Source organism: Apium graveolens, unplaced genomic scaffold (assembly GCF_009905375.1).
Source record: "Apium graveolens cultivar Ventura unplaced genomic scaffold, ASM990537v1 ctg3578, whole genome shotgun sequence".
Taxonomy (NCBI): Eukaryota; Viridiplantae; Streptophyta; class Magnoliopsida; order Apiales; family Apiaceae; genus Apium; species Apium graveolens.
Genome location: NW_027418165.1, coordinates 45954 through 59209, shown reverse-complemented (window position 1 = coordinate 59209; position 13256 = coordinate 45954). Strand labels below are relative to the sequence as shown.

The 13256-nt window shown below is 31.4% G+C and overlaps 1 protein-coding gene across 4 annotated transcripts; it reads right to left on the bottom strand.

Annotated features, from left to right (window-relative positions):
• Positions 1–1312: 1312 nt before the first annotated feature.
• Positions 1313–6118, bottom strand: LOC141701210 (acetyl-coenzyme A carboxylase carboxyl transferase subunit alpha, chloroplastic-like). Of its 4 annotated transcripts, none has more exons than XM_074504902.1 (5): positions 5975–6118; positions 3034–3135; positions 2124–2231; positions 1857–2017; positions 1313–1556 (listed from the first exon to the last, which is right to left on the bottom strand). In XM_074504902.1, the coding sequence occupies exons 2-5, from the start codon at positions 3034–3036 to the stop codon at positions 1469–1471; spliced, it is 360 nt and encodes a 119-aa protein (XP_074361003.1). In that variant the 5' UTR covers positions 3037–3135; positions 5975–6118; the 3' UTR covers positions 1313–1468. The 4 variants fall into 4 exon arrangements, with proteins under 4 accessions (XP_074361003.1, XP_074361001.1, XP_074361000.1 ...); XM_074504900.1 differs by lacking the exon at positions 5975–6118 and adding an exon at positions 3414–3516; XM_074504899.1 differs by lacking the exon at positions 5975–6118 and adding an exon at positions 3414–3498 and having other exon boundaries at positions 3034–3166.
• Positions 6119–13256: the final 7138 nt, after the last annotated feature.

Below are 13256 nucleotides of genomic sequence, written 5' to 3'. Positions count from 1 at the left end.
TAGAAATTACATGTATTACGATTCGTTTATATCTAAATAAAAACAATATAGATATGTGATATAGAATCAAAAATGGATAAAATATTACATATAAAATTATAAGTCATATATGAATAAAAATAAAAATGGTGTATTTATAGCTATAGTAAGATTTAAAAAGGAGTGAAACCGAAAGTTCGTAAAACCGAAAAGGGGTGAAACAAAGTATCCCTCAAACGATGGTTTCCTTATTAATTAATAATAATACTGTTTAAAGGGTTCCATTTTATTATTTAAATAAAAAATAAAAAAGAATTGTACGAAAAATAGAAAATTTGTAATTATAATATTTTCAATCTATATTTTGTTAAAAAACAACATAAAACTCTACATGAAAGAGAAATATAGGGTGAAACCAAAATATGGTGTAATGTACTAAGATGAACCCAAACCCAAGTACCCTATCAAGAAATAATTTAGAGTTTTACGAAAATAGAATTGTAATCATATTGTGGTTTGAACAATTTTATAATGTAACTCAACAGTTTTATTCCCAAAAAATACTTAAAATGTAGTAAATTTAGCTATGCGGACATGACTCTTTTTATACCTGAATATGGTTGTAACTAATTAATACTTAATCAGGTTTCCTGATTTACACAGTAGATATAATTAATAATTATAAATATATTTACTTTTGATGCTCCTGACAGTCATATACTAATATCATGATATCTAATACTTCGAGTAAATATGAATCCTCACAAGTAATATGATTATAATCCTACCAAGCGCTAGTAGAGGTATTAAAATTTTCATTTCCTGCAATATGATGATATCTAGTACTTTGAGTAATTAGAGTTCTTATCAGCTGGCTTTATGCAATATTAATTTAGAAGCTGGAGGATTAGCTTCTATAAGTGGAAGCTAAAGTTTGGTACATGTAGAATATATAAAATGCTCCAGGAACCCTAAGGAGTACCAATTTTTATGAAAACGAGCATTACCTGCAGAGCAATGTAAATGTGTGGCATCTACATTTTCCTGTCTTCTTCAATAAATGTAATCAAGCCTAATTGATTGGGATTATTTCCTTTATAAAGCCTAAATCGAATTCTCTAGCTTTGTTGATGAATAAGCTAGAGAGGAAACAAATAGAATTAAAAAAAACAGATGGCATACTGGACCAAAAGAAATCAACATTACTGTAAAGAAACGGTCAATGTCTCGAAACTGCATTCTTAGGCCATGTCACGATTAATCATGTCAGACTAGGTTAAAAATACATCCTAACTGATGTTGTATGTCTAGATACAAATTGGAAAACCAAAAATGGCTCAAGGACATTAATAGAGAAACCCTCGAACGCAGGCCATCAAAAGAAAATAAGGTTTGCCTATAGAAGGCTGGTATTTTAGTAACAAAACTATAGAATAAAGCTTAAAGCAGGTTTAATTTGTACCGTTAGGTTAGACTCTTACAGCAGTATTCAGAACTGTTTACCATTCCAACAAAAGCTACAGATTTGAAATGTTTGTACCTGGCCCAGCAGGACAACCCATGATGGTGTATACCACCTACAAGTGCACGATTACAGAAATAATCAAATAATAATAAAGAATCCAATTGCACTTTAAGAAGCTAATCTCACTAGTTAACAACTAAGAAGTAATGAATATCCAATTGGTAGGCATAATGCTGCATATGCCAAAAGGCTTGGTGCCAAATTTTTCGATGTGACAGAAATATTTTTACACTGTTATTTTACCCTTTTTCTGTTTACTAATTAGGGAACTTTCCTTCATCATTAGCAGTTCACATTTAAATCACGAAACAGTAAACAAATAGATGCTCAAGTCACCTCCATATATACATACCCATGGGGTGTAGGCATTCCGAAATTGCGCATAATGTTCTCCTTTGTGTTTCTACCCTTCTGTTGACCAATGAACATGTAGCTTCTTCCATTTATTGATCCAAGACCTGTGATAATTGCAGGATCATCATACCCTCCTCGATCACCATGTAGCTCTACAAACTGGAGAGATATAAAATAAAATACTAAGGGATCTTTTAGAATATCATTGTTAGTCTAACTAAAGAAAAATAGAAGCATGAGAATTAAAAAAAACCTTTACTAATACCTTCTCAGTAATATTAAATATGTGGTGAAGACACGTTGGCCTATTAGGATGACGTGCAATATTTACACGTTGTATTGGAGTCAAATGTGTGTAGAGATCTTTGAGAGCCTGCAATTTATGTTTCAAAGTGAGAAGAGTTGATAGAGACATGTATGTCGAAACAAAGTATTGCATTCGAAGTTGAACACCAAATTCCCACTCAGTAATATCGACATCTAAAAGGGCAAATCTTGCAAAACTTATAAGCAACATTTTATTTGAGCTATTTACAAAGGAAAGGTCAAATTAATAAACTCAAATGCATCAGGACAGAGTTTCACTAGCTTAATACCATTCGTCTGTCTAACTACTACTTAACGTTAACAATGTACCAAAGGTACAATCAGTTGACACACAATCTCCAATTTGCCATTTCTGTCATGAATCTTTTGGTTTCTGCTACTTTATGTACCCATATCTCACATCCATTCAAAAACAAAAATAATCTACCATTTTCTTTGTTGCTATTATCTTTTCTGCTACGAGTGGACAACATATAGTTTAATTAAATAAGCAATACAAGAAGTATTGCAAAAAAAAAGGTTATATAAACCCAATTTCAATTTTTACAATCGTGCACATGCTATAGTAAGATTCAAGTTTGGAGCTCTTAACCTTCACATTCAAGTACTTCATAATCCTTTCAGCTTTGTTGAAGACTCTAAGATCAACCTAAAATCAGATATAAGAAACTTTCTCTCTAGCATAGAGCTCATTATACATATTTTACACATCCTAAGTCTTCCCAAATCACCCATTTTTATTATCTTTAACTTCTTTTAACATGAAAACACTGAATCAGAGGCAAATAATCCAAACAATAGCCAACAAACATACGAACATAAAAAAGAAACAACACAACCATACATACCATTTTGAAAATGTTCTATTTAACCATCAGCAGAATGTAGTGGCACGTTGACATCAGAAAATGTTCTATTTAACCACTCTATCAATACTGCTCTCTGCATTTCTGCACAACCAGTTTGAAAAGAGCTATCCAACTTAAAAACAAAAAATCAGAGAACAATATAAGAAAAATCACAAAATTTTTTTAAAATAGTCAAAGTTTCAGAAACCTTATTCTGCTAGCCTACTTGAGAGAGAGAGAGGCATAACCAATTTAGAAACAACACATGTTTTAACAAATACCAAAGCACGCATATAGAAATCAAGACCTAAATCGAGACATTTACATACAATTTAAAGCAAATATACATACAGTCGAGATAAGAGAGAATTGAAGGATACCTAAATTGACCCCGTTAATTGAGTAAAAAACATACATACATACATACAGAATTTGGGCTTTGCAAGCTATGTTTATAATTTTTATTTACTTAGAGCATCTCCGATTAGCGATAATTGGTTGGGCATGTTCTGTCCCATTCATTTTTATACGTTATTTTTCGGCACGCTTTTCAATATTCATTTAAAACATAACTCCACAATATTTTTTTAAAAAAAAATTCTAAAATAAAAGTTTCATGTTTAAAATTTTATTCAAAAAAAATAAAATTGAGAAAAAAATTATCAAACTATACTTTATAGAAGCCTCGAAATACGTGCAAACAGTGAACGTATAATATTCAACGGGACGGAGGGAGTATGTAAAATTTGTTGAACCTGTAAGATATTGTGTTTCGATGGTATTGGCTATATTGGTTAACTATATTTTAAAAATAATAAGTTATTAAAATTTTATGTTGTTATAAATAGAATACATTACTTTAATATGGTAATAAGTGATTAATTTTTTTTTACAGCTTTCTTACAGGTCTATAGTGGTTCAACAAATATAACCAACATCAAGAGGTTGACTATATTTATAGATAAGGGGAATGCACCATTAGAGATGAATTTTTTTTTACATAATCTCTATTTTTTTTATTTATAGTATGTATTAATGATTTTTAACTAAGGGTTTTATGTGGTTGGAGATGCTCTTATATTGAAATTTTGCATTTTTTATAGTCAAATACGTGTCTAAATCATTAATATTTGCAGCCAGTCTTTTTATTAAAAAATTTATTAATATTTTAAGAAATTATCCTATATGTAATCCAATTAATTTTGTGGGATAGTTTCATGACAATATTAAGTATTTACTCGTTCAAATAATATTTCATTATAAAAAATAATTTTATCACGTAATTTTTTCTTTATAAAAAATAATTATACATCTACGTATCTTAGTGATATGACAAAATTTTCAGAAACAAATAAATTTATTTGGTTTGCTATTTTAACAGTTTCATAACAAAATAATTTTATTTGATTTGTCATTCTAACAGTCAAACATTAGTTTGACTAGTGCATCTAGTGTTTAATCCTAAATTAGTATTTCAATTATTTTAAAAATATTTTTCAACGATCCAGCCGTATGGATGTTAACAGATATATATATTAGTGATACTACCAAAATTTCATATCAAAATAATTTATTTGGTTTGTCATTTTAACAGTCAAACATTAGTTTGACTAATATAGCTAACTAATGTTTAATCCTGAATTGGTGTTTCGATTATTTTAAAATTATTTTTCAACGATCCAACTGTATGGATGTCAATAGGTATATATATTACTGATAACCAATTTTCATATCAAAATAATTTTATTTGGTTTGCCGTTCTAAAAGTCAAACATCAGTTTGACCAGTACAGCTAACTAGTGTTTAATCCTGAATTAGTGTTTCGATTATTTTAAAACTATTTTTCAACGATCCAACCGTATGGATGTCAACAGATATATATATATATATATATATATATATATTAGTGATACTACCAAAATTTCATATCAAAATAATTTATTTGGTTTGCCATTTTAACAGTCAAACATCAATTTGACTAGTACATCTAAGTAGCGTTTAATCCTGAATTAGTATTTGGATTATTTTAAAAATATTTTTCAACGATCCAACCGTATGGATGTCAAGAGATATATATTAGTGATACAACCAAAATTTCAAATCAAAATAATTTTACTTGGTTTGTCATTTTAACAGTCAAACATCAGTTTGACTCGTACATCTAAGTAGTGTTTAATCCTAAATTAGTATTTCGATTATTTTAAAAATATTTTTCAACGATCCAACCGTATGGATGTCAACAAATATATATATTAGTGATACAACCAAAATTTCATATCAAAATTTTTTTATTTGGTTTGCCATTTTAAGAGTCAAACATCAGTTTGACTAGTACATCTAACTAGTGTTCAATCAGGAATTGGTGTTTCAATTATTTTAAAAATATTTTTCAACGATCCAACCATATGGATGTCAACAGATATATATATTAGTGATAGAACCAAAATTTCATATCAAAATAATTTTACTTGGTTTGCCATTTTAACAGTCAAATATCAGTTTGACTAGTACATCTAAGTAATGTTTAATCCTGAATTAGTATTTCGATTATTTTAAAAATATATTTCAACGATCCAACCATGTGGATGTCACCAGATATATATATTAGTGATACAACCAAAATTTCATATCAAAATATTTTATTTGATTTTCCATTTTAACAGTCAAACTGATGTTTTACTAGTACATCTGACTAGTATTCAATCATGAATTGGTGTTTTGATTATTTTAAAAATATTTTTCAACCTAAAATCAGATATAAGAAACTTTCTCTCTAGCATATTTTACTTGAGAGAGAGAGAGGCATAACCAATTTAGGAACAACACATGTTTTAACAAATACCAAAGCACACATATAGAAATCAAGACCTAAATCGAGACATTTACATACAATTTAAAGCAAATATACATACAATCGAGATAAGAGAGAATTGAAGGATACCTAAATTGACCCCGTTAATTGAGAAATAAACATACTTGAAGATATAAGCCCTCAATCGAATTTGAAAATAGAAGCTAACAAATGGAACACTGAACCCCCTTAACTGAACCAGTAGTCGAAACCCTAATTTGTGGCCGCACTACTTTTCTTTTCAGAGGAGATATGTTAGAATAATGGCCCTTAATCTCACAATTTGAGATTAAATGGTCCAAATTATCACAAGGTGAAGGAGATGGCCCTTACTATCACTAATAAACGCAAGGTTTACTCACGTTTATCAATCAACTCAAACATGACTTCCTTTTGTATTGGGCTTTGAAGTTGGGCCTGCAAAATTTTAAGAAAACGCATTATTTTTCTTCGTTCTAGGTTGAAAAACGCATTGTTTTAATGCGTTACCCCATAAACGCATCCTATAAATGCGTTTTCAAAATTTTAATTTTAATTTTTATTTTTATAAAACTTATTTTATATTCTGAAATTAATATGAACGTGAATAAAAAATATGTTTTGTACAAACGAAAATAAAAAATGCGTTTTTAAATGATAAAAGGGCCATTTTTCCGGATTGTGATATTTTGGACAATTTACTCTCAAATTATGAGATTAAGGGCCAATACCCGATATGTTAGGCTTTGTAATCGACAGAATTTGGGCTTTAGAAGCTGTGTTTATAATTTTTATTTACTTAGAGTAATTGGTCCGCTAAATTGGGCCTCTAGGATAATATTTAAAATTTGTTGCACATGTAAGGTATTGTAATTCGATGGTATTGGCTATATTGATTAACTATATTTTAAAAATAGTATGTTATTAAAATTTTATGTTGTTATAAATAAAATACATTACTTTAATATGGTAATAAGTGATTATTATTTTTTTACAGCTTTCTTACAGGTCTGTAGTGGTTCAACAAAATATAGCCGACATCAAGAGGTTGGTTGGCTATATTAATAGACAAGGGGAATGCACCATTGGATATGAATTTTTTTTTACATAATTTCTATATTTTTTATTTATAGTATGTATTAATGATTTTTAGCTAAGGTGACTATGTGGTTGGAGTTGCCCTTACATTTTAATTTTGCATTTTTTATAGTCAAATACGTGTCTAAATCATTAATATTTGCAGCCAGTCTTTTTATTAAAAAAATTATTAATATTTTAAGAAATTATCCTATATGTAATCCAATTAATTTTGTGGGATAGTGTCATGACAATATTAAGTATTTACTCGTTCAAATAATATTTCATTATAAAAAATAATTTTATCACGTAATTTTTTCTTTATAAAAAATAATTATACATCTACGTATCTTAGTGATATGACAAAATTTTCAGAAACAAATAAATTTATTTGTTTTGCTATTTTAACAGCTTCATAACAAAATAATTTTATTTGATTTGTCATTCTAACAGTCAAACTTCAGCTTGACTGTTACAGCTAACTAGTGTTTAATCCTGAATAGGTATTTCAATTTTTCTAAAATTATTTTTCAACGATCCAACTGTATGGATGTCAATAGGTATATATATATTATTCATAAACCAAGTTTCATATCAAAATAATTTTATTTGGTTTGCCGTTCTAACAGTCAAACATTAGTTTGACTAGTGCATCTAAGTAGTGTTTAATCCTAAATTAGTATTTCAATTATTTAAAAATATTTTTCAACGATCCAGCCGTATGGATGTTAACAGATATATATATTAGTGATATTACCAAAATTTCATATCAAAATAATTTATTTGGTTTGTCATTTTAACAGTCAAACATCAGTTTGACTAGTACAGCTAACTAATGTTTAATCCTGAATTGGTGTTTCGATTATTTTAAAATTATTTTTCAACGATCCAACTGTATGAATGTCAATAGGTATATATATTACTGATAACCAATTTTCATATCAAAATAATTTTATTTGGTTTGTCGTTCTAAAAGTCAAACATCAGTTTGACCAGTACAACTAACTAGTATTTAATCCTGAATTGGTGTTTCAATTATTTTAAAACTATTTTTCAACGATCCAACCGTATGGATGTCAACAGATATATATGTATATATATTAGTGATACTACCAAAATTTCATATCAAAATAATTTATTTGGTTTGCCATTTTAACAGTCAAACATCAATTTGACTAGTACATCTAAGTAGTGTTTAATCCTGAATTAGTATTTGGATTATTTTAAAAATATTTTTCAACGATCCAACCGTATGGATGTGAAGAGATATATATTAGTGATACAACCAAAATTTCATATCAAAATAATTTTACTTGGTTTTCCATTTTAACAGTCAAACATCAGTTTGACTCGTACATCTAAGTAGTGTTTAATCCTGAATTAGTATTTCGATTATTTTAAAAATATTTTTCAACGATCCAACTGTATGGATGTCAACAGATATATATGTTAGGTCACACACACTATAGAGGGGGGGTGAATATAGTGTATAGCACAATCAAATCGAACTTTAATAACTCAAGTAACAGAAAACAAACTTTATTTAGAACAATAAACTCTGTTACAGTATCGAACTGTCCTCTCTCAGTGATGAACAAATATCACGAGAGCTGCTAGGGTTACAATGAATAATAATCTCGATAATAACACTTATAGTGTAAACCCTATGTTTGCGTTTATATAGTACACAATTACAAGATCTTCTAATTGATATGGAATATAATTCTGATTCCTAAAATGTATCAATCAGATATCTTTTCTTCCAAGTCTTCTGTTCTTCATAGAATTCCTTCTTCATGCATATCTCTTCTTATGTTTGTCTCGTTCTTCTCTTCCTTCAATCAGCTGCTTTCCTTATCTGAACGTTTTCTTTAAGTCCTGATATTATCTTCTGATAAATATCTCCATAACCTTAAGTACTGATAACTTAAGTTCTGTCTTCAGTATAAGTGCTGATTTCAGTTAAGTACTGATATTTCCTGCTTAATGAGATCTGAAATAACTAAACATAAATTATATTAGCCATGACATCACAAATATATCTAACAATCTCCCCCAACTTGTAAATTAGCAAAATATACAAGTTCAACAAATATTTGATGATGTCAAAAATATTAAGTACAAATGCATGAGAATTTGATTAGATAACTACAACTTACAGTCCTTAAAGCTTTACCAACTTTTAATTTCTGATAACAACTTCAGTCTGTATTCATATCATAATTTGAGCAGTTGTAGTTTCTGACTTGGCTTCAATCACTGATCTCTCTGATGTCAGGAGTTGTTCTGGGATAGTTCTTTAACAAACATTTCTCAGCATATCTTAGTTCATCAATCATCCTCCTTTTAGCATCTTTAAGCTCTGCAGTATCTTCTCCAGTTTGAAAGATAGTTGCTCTGAGATCATTTATCTTTGCCTTTCTTATCTCCTGATCTAGTCTGATGACAAAAGCTTTATCAGACTCTAAGTTGAACTCAAGCCCCTTAATACCAAGATATGTTCTGATCATTGCAGTATTAGGCATCATCTTAACAATATCACCCTTGTGATCTCTATACTTAGGACAATAAGAGCTATCAGACTTTACAGAGTAGAGCTTCTTCTACCTTTCAATTTGAGTCTTCAAATAACTTGTAGCACTATCTGTAAATCTGTTCTTCACCTGAAGTAAGAATAATACATGTTCTAATTCCTCATAGTACTTCAGTGGTATATCTCTTCGCCTAATATGGTAAACCCTTCCATCAGTCATAAAATACAGCATGACATATTCTTTCAGGACTGTATGGTAAACCATTTGTACAAATTCCAATAAGTTCAAACTGTCAGGAGTTGCTCCAATACCTGGTTCACTCTAGGAAGTTGGATTATTGATAGTGTTGCTTATTCTTTTCTCTCTTAAACTACCCAATCCAGATTTGTCTTTAGCTTCCTTTCCTATAACAACCCTTGCTTCAAAGCCACTTGTTGCAGTCTTCAAAGGTTGAGTCTGTTTAGCTTTAGTGAATCCTAGTAGGAGACTTGTAGCAGGTTTAACATGAGCAACGTCAGAGGTTAACTTACCTTTCAACTCATCTTCTGATATCAAGCCAACTTGAGCTTTTTCAGAGGTTGCTTACTTCACTTTCATATCAGAACTAACTACATCTTGACTCTGAACAACTTGAGCCATGTCAGAGGTTGTCTTAGAAATCTTCTTTGAATCCAGAGTAAGATTAGCATCTTCAACAGAAACTTTTTTAATCTCAGGAGGCACATAAACCTGTTATTCCTAGTGGACTAACAATGAGATTTACAGAAGGGGGGTTGAATGTAAATCTCAAAACTTTTTCAAGTTTTGAGCAGTTTTAAAGGATAAGTGTTCAAGATAAACAAGTGTGTGAATTGCTTTAAGCTAATACAGACAGATATATATTCAAACACTAATGAAAAGAACACAACAGACCTTAAAAACTTTTCTGGTGGATTGTTGTTCCACCAGAGATGGTATTTCAGAAAATCTGTGATCTAAGAATTTGATCACAGCTGCGTCCTAGTACAAACTAGATAATTTTTCTCTCAAGATTTTTCTAAACAGCTCTGGAAAAATTCTTATCTAATTACTAGCTGCTACTTGGTTTATATATCACCAAGTTTACAAGTGAAGACAAGGATAAAATAAAATAATAAAATAAGTTCTCCACTTGTTTCTTCTCCAGTTCACTCCAATACATTGTTGACTATTGCCTCTTTATACTAGAGTAGAACGGCTGCTTTTTCTGATGTTCCTGAAATTAGGCTGCCACATCTCAGTTGTCTCTGTTTACCCATGTGCCTCTGTCTGCAGTTACAACTACCACTTATCAACTGCTATTTAACAGAACATCTGTTGAAGCCTTCATCCGTTGATGGCTTTATCCGTTGATGTGTTAGCAGTTGAAGCTCTATCCATTGATGCACTCATCCGTTGAAGGATGTTATCCGTTGAAGCTTTAGAGACATCCGTTGAAGCTTTGTTTCTCATCCGTTGAAGGTCTTTAAGTTATCCGTTGACACCACTTCATTTATACAAATTTACAAGGCATGAAATATTTACAATTGGCCTTCCTATCTGCATATCCTCTAGTAGTCAACATGACTTATAATTTCCCTCAACTTCTAAAAATAATATCTTAAATTCAGAGACTGAAATGTGCTACAACACTAGACTTATTTCTAAGTAAAGCTACACCATCAACGGATAGCCAAAGTGGTCTTATCCGTTGAGGCTACAAACACTAGACTTCTACTTAAGTGTTTTGTTAAACATATCATCAAACTAATGCACATATATTCCTAACAATCTCCCCCTATTTATGTCTATAAGAATTGTAGGCATAAATTCAGGGTTAACTTGATGATAACAAAACACTTAACAAATATATGAATTGAAACTAAGTAGAAATTTAAAAGTGCTGCAAAAGTGTATGTACTAGGAGGTAATTGAAGATTTACAGTATTTCCAAGGGTGCTCCTTGAGCCTGAGCAAATCATCTTTTTCTTCTTTGTTCCCTTATTTTCTTTCCTAGCCCTTTGTCATTTTCCTCAATTTGGAGTTGGAGTTGTCTGTAGAATTCAGCTTCATCTTCATCATTGATATCCAACTTAGATTGCATTTCCTTGAGAGTTTCATTGCTGGCAATCTTGAGTTGGTCTTCAAGTCTGAAAAATCTTCTGACTCCTTTATCATCTATGAATTCCATCAACCAATGAGGTGAATTGTGGATTGTAATTCCCCTTTCTTGAATGAGTAAAGTTATGGGCAAAGCATTGGGCTCCCTCCAAGTTTTCCTTATGTTGGCAATCTTGTTGAGAATTTCAGTCTTGGCAGCCCTGGTAAAGCCATAATCCTTTTGTATGGCTGAATAGACTCTGATCAAGGTAGAGTAGCCTTCATTCAGAATCTTGTAGAGAGACCATGTTCTTTCCCCAGCTCCTTTGTATCTGAACACCAATCTCTCTGGTAGCTGTCTGTAGGCAGCTATTCCCCTTACATCCTCCAGCTCATCCAGATAGAGATCAATGTCTGAAATTTCTTTTATGTCACAGATGTGAACATAATCATCTTTAGAAATGGGTGGCTTAGGGTTAGGTTTTTGTTTTTGAGTGAATTTCTTAGAGGTTATGGGAGGTGTAGATTTGGATTTTCTTTTCTGTTTCTTTGGTAGTGGAAGAGTGGTTAAAAAGGTAGGCAATTTGATGTTGTCCCAATCAATAGGTTCCTCTTTTGGGATGATTGGTTCACCATGGATGTTTATAGTGGGATCAGCAACAAAGGGTTCAGGTATGGAAGGTAGTGGTTTAGATATTGATTTAGTTTCTTCAGTGTTATCTTCACTCCTTCTATGTGCCTTGGCCTTTCTTCTGTTTCCCTTCTGCCATTCCTCTCTTTCCTCCATATTTTCACCAAATATACTCCCAAGAACCTCATCTAAGTTTGCAATCTTGTCTTCACCCCTGACTTCAATTCCTTTCTTTTCTTCAACTTGACTTGACTTTAGCTGTTGTTCAAGCTTTGCTTGTGCTCTTTTGTCAGCCTTGAGTTTTTCAGCTTCTTTCTTCAACCTTTTGGTTTCTTCCCTCTTGGCCTTTGGAAATTTGGGATGTCCTTGCATCACACAGATACTCTTTCCCTCTCTATAGATAATGGCCATGTTCATTCTCTCAGCTATGTCTTTGGTCTCCTTGTGTTTTATGATGCTAGCACCCAAAACTTTGTCTTCATCAGGCTTTGGAAGAGGAAAGTCCACTTCTTTCATCTGAGCAAAGTCTAGGGGTTCTTTGTGGAGTCCTTGCTGGATCTAGTGTTGGGCTTGAGAACCATAGGTTTAAAATTCTTGAAAGAAGTCTCTCCAACCTTATTTCTCCTTTCTGGCTTGTGCTCCATAATGATTGGTTCAATCTTTGTGCTATGTTTCACAGATATTGATTTATCTAGTGAAGAACCAAACATCTGTTGCACCCTTTCATCAATTCTCCTCCTTTGCTCTTTCACTTGAATTTCAGCTGCTGCTAGCTGAATTAGATCAATTCCATCAGGCTTTCCTTTGATCTGAATGATTGGAGAAGTAGTGATGGCAGGAACTAGCACTTTAGATATTTGAATTTTTGTAGATGGCTCTCCTTCCCCTTCCCTTTTACTCTCCCCCTTTTTGTTATCATCAAGGAGAGGGGTCAAGCCCTGTGCCTTTGCCAGCTGCATAAGTAGACTTGTTTGAGATTGTTGGTTGTGAAGAATGGTGGCCACAGAATCTTCAATAACTTGAACTCTGTCTTCCAACTTGGCCAGCCTCTTTT